Source organism: Mustela lutreola, chromosome 9 (assembly GCF_030435805.1).
Source record: "Mustela lutreola isolate mMusLut2 chromosome 9, mMusLut2.pri, whole genome shotgun sequence".
In the NCBI taxonomy this organism is placed as follows: Eukaryota; Metazoa; Chordata; class Mammalia; order Carnivora; family Mustelidae; genus Mustela; species Mustela lutreola.
This window is the reverse complement of record NC_081298.1, coordinates 23,541,864-23,553,912: the sequence shown is the minus strand read 5'-3', so window position 1 is coordinate 23,553,912 and position 12,049 is coordinate 23,541,864. Positions and strand designations below refer to the sequence as shown.

Sequence of the window (12,049 nt, the reverse complement as noted above, 5' to 3'; positions counted from 1 at the left end):
GTCTGTTGGCCATCTGAATACCTTCTTTGCAAAAATGTCTATTCACATCTTCTGCCCATTTTAACTGGATTATTTGTTTTCTGGGTGTTGAGTTATGTAAGTTCTTTATATAGTTTGGATATTAACCCTTTATCAGATATGTTATTTGCAAGTATCTTCTCCCATTCCAAAGGTTGCGCCTTTTAGTTTATTTGATGGTTTCCTCTGCTGTGCAAAAGTTTTTTATCTTGATGAAGTCCCAATAGTTCATTTTTGCTTTTGTTTCCCTTGCCTCGGGCAACATGACTACTAAGAAGTTGTTACAGCTGAGGTTAAAGAGGTTGCTGTCTGTGTCCTCCTCAAGGATTTTGATGGTTTCCTGTCTCACAGTGAGGTCCTTCAACCATTTTGAATTTATTTTTGTGAATGGTGTAAGAAAGTGGTCCAGTTTCATTCTTCTGCATGTTGCTGTCCAATTTTCCCCACACCATTTATTGAAGAGACTGTTCCATTTCTTACCAAGTTTTTTCATAGCATTTTTTCAAAGCCATGCTTTCATTTAATGGTCACTTCTACCCTTTTAGGTATTGTTATTATCATCCCCATTTTACAAATGAGGAAACTGCTGCTCGGAGGAAAGAATGGACTTAGTGAAGGTCACATGCTGGGTGAGCAGGAGTGCCTATCTGATTTTCAAAATGAGAGAAGCCAGTCCCGGCTCAGGTGCCCACAGCTCCTACGCACCAGAGCCCAGCTCTGGGCACATGAGTCTTTGCATGTCATTCACAGCCTAGTTGGAGAAACCCTCTGCAGCATCTGTCCATCAGCAGTTCCCCGGCTGACTCCTTCCTGGCTTCCATCTTTTAAAATACAACTTAGCTAAGAACTCTACTTGATATTCATCTGATGCCTTCTAAATACTCAGAGTCCAACGTGTCTTGAGTCTTAGTAAGGCTTAGCAGGCCCAGAGAGGTTCTCTCAGAGGCAATAAAGTGATTAAGAATGAAGATTCTAGAGGCAGTAGACTCTGGGCTCTACCACCAACCTGCCATTTGACCTTGAACAATTCACTTCTCTGAACCCGTTTCCTCAGCTATAAAATGGGAGATGGGTGGTCTCTATCTCCAAGTGTTCGATGGGGGGATCTAATGAGATCATCTGTGTAAAGTACTTAGCACAAAGTGTGGCACTAGGAAGTGCTCATTAAGGGTTAACTATTAAAGCTATGTAAACATTGCAACAACTGTTGGTACAGTGGCCCCTCATTTATCCAGAAGTCACTTACCTGGCATCCTTATACATCTGGAACACGGTTGAGAAATAGGAAGGAAGCAAAAAATGCCTCTAAGCAGCTAAAACAGACACAACAGAATCCCTAAATCGAACCTTATGCATTTACTCATCAAAGAGGCTCTCACGCTCATTAGACACTACATAACAACCCAGACCACCTGCTTTCCCAAACCTCAGCAAATCAGAAAGGAGGTCTGGCGACAGGAAGCACACTGACCGCGGTATGAAGTAAGAGCTGAGAGCAGAGAAATAGAAAATCTTTGAAGAAAAGGAACAGGAGCATAAAACCTAACAGTTGGGACCATTAGTGCAGGAAATGGCCTCCCATACCTCTCTAAGTCTAGGTAGCTTCTCTGCCTTCTGTTACATCAAGGTGCAGTAATTGACAGATACTGCAGTCACTGAAGGATAATGAGGACCTCTAGCCAACAAGAGAAGATTCAATTACAGTCTGCATCTCTTATTTAAGAAGAAAGCCCCCAAGCCCCATTAAAACAATCTTGGCACTTAAAGGTGTAAGCTTCTATTTCCTGAAAAAAAATCCCTTCTTTCCTAATGATGGTGGGCAAAGAAGCAGTTGCTACAGCCATGAATATTGCATCTAAAGCAGGACTCTTCGGCCACTTTTTGTCCCCCTTACTTGGCTGAGCCGTAGAGCTCCCAGGCTTTGGCGATCCCCAGGGCCAGTCCCTCGCTGGGATTATTGGAGAGGATCTTGGCAGCTTCTTTGGTCTTACTCAGGACATTGAGAACATGTCTGTTGGAAGAGAGATGTTTGTTCGGTAATTGGATGGATCTGGAAGACCATTCTGCCTGTGACTCACAAACACTGATAGGAACACCACTTTTGAGAATTAGCTGAACACTAAGAATGCATCTTATCACCGTGCTCAGGCTGGAATATACCGGGACACTCACACTCTGGCCCTGTGCACGTGCCCACAGCCCTGAGACCCTGTGTTCCTACTCTATACCAGCCTCTCATTGGGCTGGGACTCCTTTCCCTGAGCCCCAGGTGCTTGCTATCTGGAATCTGGCTGCAGACCATCTGGAATCACGGCAACATGGAGAATCACTGCTGGCCAGAAGTGGCTGCTGCTAGGTCCCGCCTTCCAATGGGAAGTCACTGATCCCTCTCTGCCACAGATCCTGAACTCTTTTCAGGCCTTCAAAGCTCCTCCTCACCTCGGATACTATTTCCTCAGCCTGGAATACTACCTTGTACAATGAAGGGGCAGGACTAGATGTATCACGAGGTCCCTTCTCTCCTTGCAATACTAAGACCTAATTACAAGTGGAAACTGCTGTGAGGGGAAACACAGGGCCCAGGTCCCAAGAGGGCACAGTCAGAATTGGAGACCCCTGCCCCCGCCTGTAATTAGGCTTTCACCTAATTCACCTATTAGGCTTTCACCCCACCAGTGTGCCCAGTATTGCCCAAGGGACCCACCGGTGCACAGCTGGGGTGCGGGAGGCCAGGCCTCCAAAGCTGGCAGAGATGGTGTTGATTTCAATCTGTTTCAGGGCTGCGGAGCCATCTGCATTGCGCTGGAACATGTAGTCTGAACGATTCAGGCCCAGGAACACAGTCTGTGGGGGAAAACTGAAGACTGAGTACATTTGCGCAGGGCCTGACTGAGGGCCTAGCCCTGGAACAGACAGGAAACGTGAATTCTACATAGAGATCAGAGTTGCTGGCTAATGTTCCAAAACCCAGTGGAATCATTCTTATGGTCACCCCAAGATTGGTCACTGATGTACAAACTCAGTGGGGACCAATGACAGGCAGATTCCCCTGAGCTCAGGCCAAATTCTTCTGGTCAAAAAAGGGAGGCACACATCCTGCATTGGGGTGGGATGGGGACTGGTTACCTGAGCAATGCCCTCTTTCAGGACTTGCTTGTGGATGTCGAAGAGATGAGCAGTGAAATTGTCCCTCTTGACGGTGCTGGAGAAGGAAATAGAGCATTTTCTAGGCTATATGGGACCATAAAGGTCAAGTAGTTCCACTCTTGTCTATTGCTTCGTGAATTTCTGGGTCTACTGACCCAAACTTGTACACCCACATCAACCCGGTAGAGAACGGTGGTTTAGAATCCAGTTGGAGAGCCAGATGAGCTGGGTTCAAATTCCAGCTCCACCACTCACTACTGGGCAAATTTCTGGGTCTCAGTTTGCCCATCTGTGAAAGATGAAAGTGAAAGATTAATAGGAAAAGAATTAGAGTTGTGGTGAAGGGCAAAAGAGCTGTGAAAGGTACAGAACTGAGCCTAGTGTCTGGCCCCAAAAGAAACTAAAAATGGAAGGTGATAAAACCATTCCATCTTTGAATAGGGCAGATAGTTGGTTAGCCTTCTGGTTGACCTAACATTAAGTCTCCTCATAGCTTCTCCTGCATTCTGGGACCTTGTCAAGGACAAGTCTTCTCCACCTCTTACACAGCAACTCTCAGAGATTAAAAGACAGCGGTTATGCCCTGTATCCCAGAGGTTCTTCTGATACATGCTAAATATCCTATATTTTTTCCTTCAGCGTGTCCCCATATAATGTGACTTCCTCAGGGTAGCCTTCCATGTCTGGATCAGATTTCCCTGCTGTGTGCTCTCAGAGCACTGTGGATCTCTCCTTTATAGCACAGATTAGGTTGTAATTTTCCATTTGATTTCTGGAAATTCCTCCTATTTGACTATAAACACGAGGGTAGAGCTAGCTCTGCCTGCGTCTGTCTGTGTCAGCTAATCATCATGGCTCAGTGTGCTGCTGGGACATGTGACACAATGTAGGAGCCCATCTAGTATGGTTTTTTCTGGAACCTCAGGAAGAGACACCCACCAGTAACCAACACCACACTTGTCTGTCAAGACTCAGGGCAGTCTCTGCATGGTCAAGCCTGACTCATGGGCTCACCTTGTTACAGGGACCCCACTGAGCCCATATAGCTCAGGCCTGCCCTGCAGTTCCTCTGTTCCCCAACCAGTTCTCTCCCAAGGGTTCTTTCCAACCCTTGGTGAGGACAGCCCCCAGCTGGGCTTCAGCCTCCAGAAAAGTTAAGATACATTATCTCTTTTCTGAAGAGATGTTCCCCTTCAAGCCCAGACCCTATGCTGCAATTTTAGCATGTGTAATCCTGGGGCTCTATACCTTACAAGCTAGGATTTGTGTGTGTTTCAGAGACAGGGAAAAAGGGAATGCAGGGTTGCAGAGAAGGACAGCAGAGGTCTCCATTATCATTGAGTCTTTAGGGCACAGGTCATAAATCAGGCTGCTCGTAAACCCCACAATCCAGAATCACAGGTACAAAAGCCAGGTTCACCCCGAAAAAGATCTGGGGGGAAGGTGGTGGTAGGGTTTGTACATTCGTAACTCATGGTTTGCTTGTTTTTCTTAACTCATTGGGTTTTTAGCTCCAAGTCATTGGTTTTCAAACCTCTTACCATTAAGATCCCTTCTCACGTTCAACCTCACACCAATGGGCACTTTTTTCTTTCTTTTAAGGAGAGAGAGCGAGCACAAGCAGGGGGTGAGCTTCAGAGGGAGGAGAGAAAGAATCTTAATTAAGCAGACTCCATGCTCAGTGTGGAGCCCAACCTGGGGCTTGATCTCACAATCCCGAGATCATGACCTGAACCAAAATCAAGAGTTGGACGCTCAAATGACTGAGCCACCAAGGTGCCCCCACAATGTGCACATTTTTAAAAGATTTTGTGTCTGGGGTACTTGGCTGGCTCAGTCGGTGAAGCATACAACTCTTGGTGTTAGAGCTGTGAATTTGAGCCCCACATTGGATATAGAGATTAGTTTAAAATAAAATATTTAACCAACTGAGCCACCCAGGCGCCCCTAAAATAAAATATTTAAAAAACATTTGTCTGTAATGAAATAAATTGTTTTCTTTTGGAAAATTAATCAGACATGGAAGTATGGATGTCTAGTCTCTCTTTCTACATATATACACATACATATATATATTTAATTCTAAAATAAAGAATTTAATTCTAAAGTAATTTCCCTTGCCTCAGGGTCTGAAGAGAAAAATAGGATCAAGGGAGAAGAGACAGAGAGGGGTGGGTGGGATGAGCCATTCAGGGGTTCTACAGCCTCAGTGCCCTGGGTGTGGTCCAGTCTATACCCCATCTCTTCCAGAGATAAGGGGACTGAGGGAGCAAGAAAGAAGCAGGAAATCTGACTTCATGCCTAATAATCTTCTCTGTCCTTTGTTTTCTCTAAAACTACGCTGACCTTCCCTAATTCCAAACAGAACTCTGGATCAGAGAATCACGGAATGTCAGTGTTGGAAGGGATCTTAGATGTGGGCCATCTCCCCACTTCACAGATGAAGAAATCGAGGCCCAGAGAAAGAAAGGGACTTTCTTGAGGCCACGCAAGTGAGGATTAGAGCCAGGATTAGAAGCCAGACCTCCCGACATCTAGTCTACTCTTTTTTGTTCTTCTGGGGAGTGCCTGTCCCTCACCCAGCCAAGTCGGCTGCCAGAGCAACACCTCATGGCTCCCCAGTCTTCTGGTCCCCTGGTTCCAGCAGTTCCCAGCCCTTAAGGCCCCAGAACCCAGTACCTGGAGAGTGTCTGTTCCAGAAAGTCAGCATTCTGGCTGACGGCATCCACCAGCGCGTTGAAGTCCATCTGCACGGCATAGGCCTGCTCCAGCAGGGCACTGGGGACCAGTGAGGGGAAGAGCGTGAATGGGGCATAGCTTACCACCTGATCGGGGAGAAAGAGTGGGCAGGGGAAGAACACCCATGAACGGGTTGTCTTCCTGCAAACACAACCCCACGGAAAGTGCGGCCAACATTTGTGGAAGACACACAAACTGCAAAATCGCAGTTCCCTCCGGGAAGAGAGGGAGCGAACAGCATGATGAAGGGGTATAAAGGGAAGTTTTAGACTCTGTAATATTTCATCTCTTTACATTAAAAAAGAGTGGGAAGCAAAACAGCAAAAAACAAAGACAAAAAATGAATAAGAAATCACTGAGCACTTACTGGGTGCACAGCGCTGTTTTAAATAACCTTACATGGATATATCATTTATCTCTGTGAGGCAGACATTAGCATTATCTATTCTTTTTTTTTTTTTTTTCAAAGATTTTATTTATTTATTTGAGAGAGAGAGACAGTGAGAGAGAGCTTGAGCGAGGAGAAGGTCAGAGGGAGAAGCAGACTCCCCATGCAGCTGGGAGCCCGATGCGGGACTCGATCCCGAGACTCCAGGATCATGACCTGAGCCGAAGGCAGTCGTCCAACCAACTGAGCCACCCAGGCGTCCCTAGCATTATCTATTCTTAATAAATAGACATGGGAATTGAGTCTCAGAAAGATTGAGTAACATACCCAAAATGATATAATGTGCCATGTGTTACACGGCACTAAGATTTGAACTACGGTGGTTGATAAATGACACACACATATACTCACAGCTCCCGGCCAGCCGATTATCTAAACCCAGGACGCTCTTCATGCCAGGAGCTCACGCCCCAGTCCCCTTGCCTTCTGGCTGGGGGAGAGAGACAGTCCTGCTGGTAAGGGGTGCAGCAGAAGTGAACTCCAGCCCCCAGAGTAGAAGTTAGGAGTGGTTTCCCCCCAGGGTTGGAGATGGTGACTCATGTTGCCAAGCAGGGAGTTAAGCTTGGACTTGGGCAGAACCGAGAAACCCAAATGCCATCTGGAACACTATTTCTAGAAGGGCTCGTGCCTTCTGAGATTCACAACAACAAATGAACTGGAATTTGGGTAGGAGATGATAAGATGACTTTATGACTTATTTTATGAAGCATTCCTGAGTTTAACTGGAGTTAATATCCGTTTGCCATTATGGCAGTACAAGTGTATGACATTAGAACTTGGCATGATATATTTATTTAAAAATATTATTTTGAACAGATAATACAAACACATGATACAAAAGTCAAAAGAGACAGAAGGATACACAGTGAAAAGTATATCTCACTCCCGCTCTGGCCCCGGTGACTCAGTTCTCCCCAGAGGCAAGTGGTATACTAGTGTCTCCCATATCCTTTAGACTATATGTATACATTCGTATTTTGCCTTTTTCTATACACACAGAGGCACATGAGATATATACACACACACACACACACACACACACACATATGTGTATATATATAATGTCATATTATATATTATTATCTAATATATAATATTTATATATTATATATAAATATATATTGATATATAAAATACATATCTATATATATATAGTTCTGTCCTTTGCTTTATAAATATTTCAGGGTCATTTCCATATATGTTCAAATAAAGAACTCTCATTCTTTTTAATAGCTGTACAGTATTCCATTGCATAGAAATCAATTTATTGAATCTAGCTTTCTATTATGAACATTTAGCTGGTTTCCTTCCCCCATCCCTTTATAATCAATGCTTCAACCAATATCCTAGAATATATATTCTAGTTCTTTTGTGTGTGAGAAAGTCCATAAATTGTACATTTAAAAGGTGGAAATAGCAGGTAATGAGGATAAATCCACTTAAAATTTTGGTAGAGGGCACCTGGGTGGCTCAGTGGGTTAAGCTGCTGCCTTCGGCTCAGGTCATGATCTCAGGGTCCTGGGATTGAGTCCCGCATCGGGCTCTCTGCTCAGCAGGGAGCCTGTTTCCTCCTCTCTCTCTCTGCCTGCCTCTCTGCCTACTTGTGATCTCTCTCTGTCAAATAAATAAATAAAATCTTTAAAAAAAATTTTTTTGGTAGATAATTCCCAAATTGCCCTTCTCAGAATCTCAGAAGACAAAACTGAGGAAGGATATTTGTAACAGGGAGGTTTTTTCCAGCTTCTTGCTCTTATGTGTTAGACTGGGAATTACTGCAGACTACAGGAGGGATGATCTCATACCCTGAGTGCATGCGTGACGACTATAGGGTGTTTCCTAGGCTTTGTTATTTTAAAAGATTTTGTTTTTTTTTTTTTAATTTGAGAGAGAGAGAGAACAAGAGTGGGCTGGAGGGGCAGAGGGAGGAGAAGCAGACTCCCTGCTGAGCAGGAAGCCCGACATGGGGCTCGATCTCAGGACCCAGAGATCATGACCCTGAGTCGAAGGCAGACGTCCAACCAACTGAGCCACCCAGGCGCCCAGTTTCCTTAGCTTTAAAACTCAGAACTCTGCCGCTTCCAACAGCCCTCATTTGGCCTGAAAAACTCTCAAAATATTTTTTCTGATAAGAGTTCCCTCTGGGGTGCCTGGGTGGTTCAGTAGGGTTAAGTGGGCAACTCTTGGTTTGGGCTCAGGTCATAATCTCAGGGTTGAGATCAAGCCCCGTGTCAGGCTCTGTACTGGGCATGGAGCCCGCTTAAGATTCTCCTTCTCCAGACGCCTGGGTGGCTCAGTCGATTAAGCCACTGCCTTGGGCTCAGGTCATGGTCCCAGGATCCTGGGATCAAGTCCCGCATCGGGCTCCTCGCTCAGCAGGGAGCCTGCTTCTCTCTCCCACTCCACCTGCTTGTGCTCTCTCTCTCTCTGACAAATAAATAACATCTTAAAAAAAAAAAAAAAGATTCTCCTTCTTTCTCTGTCTCTCCCAGCTCATGCCCACACTCCTTCTAAAAAACCAGACTTTCCTCTTCCTCTGTCCCCATGACTCATCATGCTCGCTTAAATTTAGGATCAATAGTATAGAGCTATTTCCTGCTGTGCATAGGCCAAAGGCTAAAACAGTATTTTCATTTTTATAGAGACACAGACACCGAGTAATAGTTCTCTGCTGTAGTAAGAACAGCTATAGCACATGCATGACAAGAAACACTCCGCTTCAGATTCAGAGAAACAAAAAGAGTGATGGGAAGAAGAGCGCCCATCTCCCCTAAGGGGCCAGAACTCCACGCTCACCAGTTGGTGCCATGTAGCAAAGTGGGCAGGGTTGTCGGGGGATCTGACTTTTCCAGATAAGCTAGATATCTATTGTTTTGTTTGTTTTTAAATTTCATAATAAAACAAAACAAAAACCAAATCAGTAGCTCTGACTTTTTAAAGACACTCTGGTGAAAAAACTGTTAATAATGCTTGCCTCTGGGGAGGGAAACAGTGGCTAGAGGAAGATTTATTCTACACTGAATACCTTTTAAATTTTGTACCCTGTTCACATGCTTTTTAAAAAAATTTTTTTAATTGGGACGCCTGGGTGGCTCAGTGGGTTAAAGCCTCTGCCTTCGGCTCAGGTCATATTCCCAGGATCCTGGGATCGAGCCCCACATCGGGCTCTCTGCTCAGCGGGGAGCCTGCTTCCTCCTCTCTCTCTCTCTCTCTCTCTCTGCCTGCCTCTCTGCCTACTTGTGATCTCTATCTGTCAAAGAAATAAATAAAATCTTTAAAAAAATTTTTTTTAAATTAACTCCCTAAATCTGCAGGAGCCTACTATTCAGTCCGCACAGGGCAAGTGTGTCACCCCAATCTATAGGATAAAGTTCACGTTCCTCTTCCACCCGGTATCAGAAGCCTCTGCGTTATCTGACTTTGGCCTGTCTTCTGTCCCACTCTTGAACAGTTTTTGCCTTTTCCTAATATGGGGCCTCTGCCATGCTGGGTTTTTTTTTTTTTTTAATGTTTTTATTTATTTTAAGGAGGCTCCATGCCCAACATGGGGCTTGAACTCACAATCCTGAGATCAAGAGTCACATACCCTACTGACTAAGTCAGCCAAGCATGCCTCTGCCATGCTGTTCTCTTCCCCTTTATTATTATTATTTTTTTTTTTTAAAGATTTTATTTATTTATCAGAGAGAAAGGGGGGCAGAGAGCAAGCACAGGCAGACAGAATGGCAGGCAGAGGCAGAGGGAGAAGCAGGCTCCCTGCCGAGCAAGAAGCCCGATGTGGGACTCGATCCCAGGACGCCGGGATCATGACCCGAGCCGAAGGCAGCTGCTTAACCAACTGAGCCACCCAGGCGTCCCCCCCTTTATTATTTTTTAAAGATTTTATTTATTTATTTGAGAGAGAGAAAGAGAGCATGGACACACAAGCATCAGTGGTGGTAAAGGGCAGGGGGAGAGAAGGGAGAAGCAGGCTCTCCACTGAGCAGGGAGCCTGATGCGGGCCTTGATCCCAAGACCCTGGGATCATGACTGGAGTGGAAGACAGATGCCCAACCGACTGAGCCACCTAGGCACACAACCTCCATTTATTTTTTAAGATCTAGATATGTTCAAATACAACTAAGGAGTTGCTCCATTTTCTAGGTGTCCCATACAATTTCCTGAGAGGGGCAGTAAAGAATGGAAGGTCAGAGCATGGACTCAGGAGGTAAACTCTTTGGATTTCAATTCTGGCTTTGCCAATTACCCCACCATTCACGTGACCTCGGGCCAGTTACTTAACTTCTGTGGGCCTTGGTTTCCTCACCTCTAGTGTGGTGAGACTTACATGAGTTAGCGATTCCTAAGTGTTCAGAATAGTGCCTGGCACGTAGTAAATACTCAATAAATGATATCTAATGTTGTGCATCAAGCTATCTATGTTTCCTCATAGAACTGACATTACTTAATGTTGTTTTCTGGCACCTTCTCCAACTAGACCATGCATTTCAGAGGCCAGGGCCTCTGTGTCCTCAGTGCCTAGAATGGTCTGGCATAGAACAGGCACCTGGTAAAGATTTGGAATGAAATCTCTCCCTCTATTTCACACACACACACACACACACACACACACACACACACACTCTCTCTCACACATTTCCTGTCTTTTTTCTCTGAATTGGGACTCTTATCGAGGCCTGTGCCTCTTCTAGGCTCCATTAACTTCTAAAAGACCAAGTGTCAGACCTTTACACAATACCTACTGAATAGAAAAAAAAAAAAAATCTTGGAAGGGAAAATGCTCAATCCTGGGTTCAGACAAGCGGTTCCCATAATGTAAGGTTCACAAACCAAGCAATTATATCCCTAAAGCCAGAGGCAGACCTTCCACAGTATGAACCTACCTTAGGTGACAGCCATTCTCATTCACTGAGGCCTCACTAAACATTTACAGAGTCTGGACTCTCCACCAGATCCTTAACTAGGTTCTGGGCACACACAAGAAAAAAAAGAATGTGACTTGGTAAAGAAAGATGGTGGCAGCTCTAACAAGGACCGTCATAGGGCATACTACTAAGTAAAAAGAAAAAAGCAAGGCACCAAAGAGCTTGTCTAGGACACTTTGTGCAAAAAGTGGGAAAAAGAAATATATACATTTTTGGTTAAGAGTAAATTATATGAAAGAATAAATAAGAATCTGCCTTCAGATAGAACAGGTGGTTAGGGAATGTGGGAGGGAGGGTTAAACTGTAAACTCTGCCCTCTGAACCATGAAAATGTCTTACCTAGTCACAAAATAAAGATTTTTTTTTTAAAGGATAAGACCTTTAAAAGATGTGGTTTGGACTCAGCCTTTCTACTTTTATGTATCAACCCTAGAGAAGCTCTCATCCAGATACCCAGTAGCCATGTACGCTGCTCCTGGAGTGCTGTTTATAATCATAAAACATTAGGAATCACCTAAACGGCCTTTTCTCAACAGAGAAAAGTTGAACTGTGATCCATCCACACCTAGAACACCAAGTATTAGAATGAAGCTAATCCTATTGGAGGGAGTTGCAAAGAGTCTAAAACAGATCGATAAATGAAAAACAAAATCCCAGGGTGCCTGGGTGGCTTCGTTGGTTAAGCGACTGTCTTTGGTTTAGGTCATGATCCTGGAGGTCCAGGATGGAGTCCCGCATCAGGCTCCTCTCAGTGGGGAGTCTGCTTCTCCCTCTA

The 12,049-nt window shown here is 44.8% G+C and overlaps 1 protein-coding gene across 2 annotated transcripts in view; it reads right to left on the bottom strand.

Annotated features, from left to right (window-relative positions):
• Window positions 1-12,049, bottom strand: part of GSS (glutathione synthetase) — a 28,890-nt gene that overhangs the window by 12,605 nt on the left and 4,236 nt on the right. The window contains exons 3-6 of one of the 2 annotated variants that reach the window (XM_059133444.1): window positions 5,845-5,990; window positions 3,145-3,220; window positions 2,723-2,862; window positions 1,913-2,029 (exon numbers count right to left, since the gene is read on the bottom strand). In XM_059133444.1, the coding sequence (XP_058989427.1) occupies window positions 1,913-2,029; window positions 2,723-2,862; window positions 3,145-3,220; window positions 5,845-5,990 (479 nt within the window). The remainder of the gene's footprint in view (window positions 1-1,912; window positions 2,030-2,722; window positions 2,863-3,144; window positions 3,221-5,844; window positions 5,991-12,049) is intronic. The other variant, XM_059133445.1, reaches the window with a different exon arrangement.